Source organism: Tachypleus tridentatus, chromosome 4 (genome assembly GCF_004210375.1).
Source record: "Tachypleus tridentatus isolate NWPU-2018 chromosome 4, ASM421037v1, whole genome shotgun sequence".
Classification (NCBI taxonomy): domain Eukaryota; kingdom Metazoa; phylum Arthropoda; class Merostomata; order Xiphosura; family Limulidae; genus Tachypleus; species Tachypleus tridentatus.
In genome coordinates this window covers 54034955-54040954 of record NC_134828.1, presented here as the reverse complement: position 1 = coordinate 54040954, position 6000 = coordinate 54034955, and the positions used below count along the sequence as shown (strand labels likewise).

Genomic DNA, 6000 nt, shown 5'->3' with positions numbered 1-6000 from the left:
GTTCTTTCTGCTTCTGTTATACACTTTTGTATATTTTTGTTCCTTGTTAAAGACATATGTATGTTTTTGTTGTTTTCAATACTTCTCTACATCTTGATCAAAATATTTAAGAGAATGTCTGTAATGCTGTAAATAGCTTTTAAATAGTTGATCACTAAAGGAAACACATTATAATAACAACATTTAGTAACACAGTACTAAATATAATCTATAACAAACTGATATTTATCTACGAGTTTCAGAAAATACAAGCTTTAAACTTACAGAGTCTCATTAATATTTGTGTGGGTAATTTTATGCGAATGTCCAACGCCATTACCAGAACATTTAAATGGATATAAATCTACTTCGTTAAATATTGTACTTCTGTATCAAAAACATGTATTTTTTCTTATTTCTTTATATTTTTATGTTGTCTTTTAGGGAGATAACACGATATTAATTCTAAAAGAATCTTTGTTTAGAATTCCCTGGAATCTGTTATGGTTTTTAATAAATGTTTGCTTTAAAACCTTACAAGGAAAAAATGAGACGTCATAAAATAGTCTATTAATGCCTCAAGGAAAGTGAATAGCAAATATTTTAAAGAATAATTTAAAAACAAAATAGATACAGTAAATGTTCTAATTAGATGCGTATTAATTAGAAAACACTAATTCTTTAAAGGATAAAAATTAAAAAGACTCGCATGAAAAGTCAGTTGAAATTCAATTCAACAGATTCTGTTTCAACAGATTATGCGATTTTCTAAAAATATCTGTTATTAGCTCTTGTATTTTTTAAGCCTGAACTTTTTCATTCTGTTTCTCAGATATACGTTTAGAAAACTGTACATAACTCTGTGTGTACATGTGTTTCTACACCATTTTTTAGCGCTTCTCACAACCTAGATTCCTTTTTGTTACCTGAAAATTAAAATTTCACAAAACATAGATGATGTATTCTTGGCAGGTTTTCTTAAGCTGCAGCAATCTCATTTTATACAGTTTTATACAATTTGTTTTGGAAAAAATAGTCTAATTCTTTTTTCAAAATAATAATGAAAAGATATAGGAACAGATAATATATATATTTATTTTACAGAAACAACTATTTTCTGCGATAATCCAATAGCTTAACTTCAACTAATATTCTATAAGACAGTTTTTTAGCAGGGCGATGGAAATGCATAAGGAAATCAAATGATGCCCACATGTAAATATATCTATCATTTCATATCTGTGGTAATTTTTCATCATCATTCCAAAAGTGTATGCAAATACAATGTGTGATAATTAAGCATGAACCTCAGAAAATTTCAAAACACAGCAATTTTTTTATGTTCTCACAGTAAAAAAACCTAAGCACTAGCCTACTGCTACTGAATTTGACATAACATTATGTTATTAACACGAAATTGATTGCTAAGTTCTGGCTTTCTATAAAATAATCAAGACATTTTCAGTAAAAAACATTATGACAAATATATAGAAAAGAACTTAAGAAACTAAATGTTATAAAAACACATAACAGTATTTTTTATCACAAAAAGATGACACAAAAAATGCTAAATGAAAAATCTAGAACACAATGAAAAGAAAAATTTATATATTGTAATGATTATTTGAACACACTTTCAGAACAAGATCAGATTCAAAAACGAAACTGTCCTAACATCTGTTTCGATAACAGTTCCATGTGTCTTGTAAAAATTCTCAACAACAGTTATATTGCCTTGCACTATTTTCTCGTTTTTATATTTATCATAAGACATTTTGATCTCTTTTAGTGCACATTCATTGTGTTGGATAACCAATGCATTGTATCTATAAATTATTTAATCTTAATTTTAAAACGATTTCAAACAACGAAAAAAATTGAACACTCACTAATGTCATAAATGAAATCAGTATGCAAAATATAAATTAGATTTAAAGTGCCATTGTTAAAAATGCTTGTGGACAAACCTGGAGATTATAGTATTTGGTTAATTGTTTCTACATAATACTCTTGTTGTTGTTTCTCAAGCATGTTCCCCACTGGTACCATTGCTGGTGTCACCAAAAGAATGTGGTCCAGCACTTAAAGGGGCACATACGTCTTGATTGGAAAAATCTGCAGAGGGCGTTCCACCACTTGCACCATCTGGTTGGTGTACAAACCCTAATTTCCCGTTACGGTAGTCTTCGATTGCCTAGAATGATTTGAAAAGATATATAATTTTCAGAACATTAATAAATTTAAATATAAGAAATATTACAATACAATAAGTACATCATACCTTAATATATTCGACTGACAACATTTGTGCTTACATTTAATAAAAATCATACTAACGTTTCCAATGGCACAATAATTTTATATGTATAATGCTTAATAAAAAAGGTTTTCCCGCCAGCCTCTCAGCTGGAATAAAGTAATACATAAAAACACGTTTTGTTTTTTTTATTTTTTTAATATTTCGGTGGACAATATTATTTAACATCATCAGAAGACGAAGAAGAACACATGAAACATGTTTATGTACAAGAGTAAATATATATGTACAAATAGCATTTGTACAATGACACCATTTGTAAGATAAAAAATTCAGAAATTCATTTACACGGCGTTAATGCTTAAATCTCTATTCAAAATCAACATTTTGTTTTTAAAATGTTTGAATGCCTCTCTTCTATTTAATTCGTTCTTTAAATCCAACTGTTTAAGTAATTTCACTTTGTCCCAATCATGCCATATGAAGAATTCGCCATATGTTCAGTCGAAGTCGAAACATTTATTTTTATGTTCAAGATGCTATGAAAGTTTATTGCTGGAATTCTAACTTGTAAACTGTGCCATTGAAATAAACATGATAGTTCTACACGTACACCTAGTCTAGTATACAAATGAACCTCGTGTGTCTTTGTCTCCTGAAGATGTTGAAATTGCTGTCCACTGAAACAAAGAGGATGTTTGGTCGTTGTTGTTTACTTTTGACATTATACAAATAAAATTATTGTGTATATGCAAACGTTTATGTTGTGGTTTTCGTTATTATTTTATTACAAGTTACAACTTTCACAGTAAGGGAAATTTATTTCATAACAGGTACGACCTTTCGATAATTTTCAAGTGCACACGTTTTGGTACTTCAGAATAATCATACAAATTATTGAAACGTCGTACTCTTGTAAAAACAAGCCTTTCTTACTGTAAATTGTGTCATTTGTAACAAAGCAATACCTAATTGGTAAGTGAACTCAAAACTTAACTACACACGACATCTGTAAAGAAAACTGCAGACGTACTGTGAAATATTAACTATTTTTCAAACATATAGTAGAGAAAAGACTATTTAATGTTTATGAATATTAAAGAGTAAATAATGTCGTCTATGAAAAGTGGTAATGAAATTAATACCATGGTGTGATTTCTTAACAGAAGATTTTTTTTTCAAACTGAAATAATGTCGTGAAACAAAATTTAAAACGTGAAGAAAATTATGGTTCTTATTTCCACACAACATCCAATATTTCCTCGTTAAGTTATTTCTATATTTCAATCTCTTAATATGTCATGTTTTCTTTCTAAACTCTAACACTTGACCAGACACACGATTAGAATTTTAACTATACGAAGTATTCTGTTTCACATGGAAGAAATCGAAATATCATCAAAATTCTTTCTCATTTTGTTAATTTCGACCTGATTAAAAATTGATTCGAATTCACACAAGCTCACAAGAACAGCAGTCCTGAATGTGATGGAAATTAGGAATTAATGAAATACTCTACTTGTCATTTGATTGTAAAACTCATACATAACGTATTAACTTTACCTTATTCACTGCAAGTACATGATTTTAACAAATTATCCATGATTTCACTGACGATTTAATTTACTAATACTAGTTTTCTCAATTGTTTGAATGTATGAGAATATGGGGAAAGCGCATATTGTGACTTTATTTTAATTTAATTATATGATGAAACTATTTTTTACATTCTACCAAGGACCACGTAAAAATTCCAAAACTCTTACATCTATAATTCTAAATGTCAGGTACACAGAGCACGATGTAGCAGATATTACAACAGAAAATAAACCCAGGAATAATGATTTCAGTCAACATTAGAAGTCGGTACATATAAATATATATATGTTTGTAGTTTTTAACATTAAACAAGAGATATAGATCTTATTTTTCTTTTAATAAAAGTATATCTAACTTACTACAACTTCAGCATTAAATGCATTAGAAACCATTACATGACAAGTATTAACGATAGCTTAATACACCATTAATTACAGATAGAAAAACAAAGCATAGCATAAACACCAACAGTTATTTATTATATACGTTTAATAATATAAATGTTTCTATTCGGTATTGTAAAAGAGGATGAAACTTAAAAATAATATTTAACAAAATATATACATTTTCATTCAACTTTTATATTATTGTTCTGAACCACATCACCAGGTTCAATTAATCAAAGCTTGTTTTGTGTATTTGTGAAAAACTAAAATATGTACGAAAATAAACTGATTAGTAAAGAGAATGGTAAAACACACAGAAAAAGAGACATAAGTAATTAGGTAGACTAGTGTAACACTCAGGCAACCCCATAGACAGTTAATGGATGGCTAAAGGACATAAATAAGAAAAAACAGCATAAATTAACAAGATAAATAGATAAGTAGAAAGACTGGCAAAGCAGATAGAAAAAGGAGACAAAATAATATATTCTGGATTTAATAAAAGATATATCTCTGAAGATAATCCGTATTACATATTAAATAATCAAATCTAGTTTAGGATAAAAAATTAATTTAACTTATAGTTCTAGTTCGTGTTCTGAACGCCAGAATAAATAAATCACATTGAACGTTTCGTTTTCTATATCATAATACTATAAAAATACATTTAATCCTGTCAAGGGAAGATATAGATAGGTAAATATAATCTTTAATCATAAATTATTTCATCAAAATACCTCAAATGTATATATATATGCAACTCAGCATTTCTTCCTAGAAACAGTTTTTATAATACCCAAAAATCATATTTAAAAAAATGCTATCATGCAGTTACAAGTAAAAAAGATTGGATTGAGTTTGAAAGTTATTTTAAAGAACCATAGATTCTTACTGTATGAATTACAAATGAAAAAGGTACAGAAGAAGAAAGACAAGGAATCAATTTAAAAATGGAAAGTCATATATTGTATAATAACGGTCTAAACTTTCATCGAATACAATAAAAGGGAATTGTTCGATATTAAAAAAAAAGATATTTTCATCGATATGAAATGTTAATCAGAATTCTTTTTTATTCCGCATAATTTCGTATTAATATAATTTAATATTATAACCTGAGCATAAGAAGATGAGTGAAATAGATAGTATAAATCTAGACTTTCTTATTGTACTTATTATTTCAAAATAATGAAATAGCAAATCTGATGAATTTGATCCACTGCAGTTTGATAGAAACCAAAATATATTACAGTTCTTACCTGTTGAATTTCTTCGTCTGTGGTCATTACGAAAGGACCATATCGAACAACAGGTTCATCCAAAGGTTGTCCTGCCACCAAGAGGACATTACATTCTGGAAAACAAAATTACTGTAAGAAAACATATATAAACAATTACAACTACATATCGTTCAAAAGATTCATTTAAACTATTTTTAGTCTATATCTCGTCAAAGGCACAGTTAGCTATATTAACGACATTATGTATTATAAAGTATTATTAAGCTTGAAAATTGGTTAACTATTTGGCAGGCATCATACCCTTCATGACGTCACCGCTTTAAAGTTAGAAGTGGTGTAGGTATCGCATCTAAACACACAATAAAACAGAAATCGCAAAATCAAACGGGATTAGCGATATTAGTTAAATGTTGAATTCAAAACATTTATTCTAAGAAAATTGACTTTCTCTGTGCAAAGCGACCAAATAGACTACACTTTGTCCACATTTAAAAAAAGAGGCAGAGGAAGAGGTTAATGTTTTACTCTATTTAAATTT

General features: G+C 28.2%; 1 protein-coding gene across 2 annotated transcripts in view; it reads right to left on the bottom strand.

Annotated features, from left to right (window-relative positions):
- Positions 1 to 1052: 1052 nt before the first annotated feature.
- Positions 1053 to 6000, bottom strand: part of LOC143249161 (uncharacterized) — a 33832-nt gene continuing 28884 nt past the window's right edge. For both annotated transcript variants that reach the window (XM_076498598.1, XM_076498599.1), the window contains exons 7-8: positions 5481 to 5575; positions 1053 to 2173 (exon numbers count right to left, since the gene is read on the bottom strand). In XM_076498598.1, coding sequence (XP_076354713.1) covers positions 2003 to 2173; positions 5481 to 5575 — 266 coding nt within the window. In that variant the 3' untranslated portion in view covers positions 1053 to 2002. The remainder of the gene's footprint in view (positions 2174 to 5480; positions 5576 to 6000) is intronic.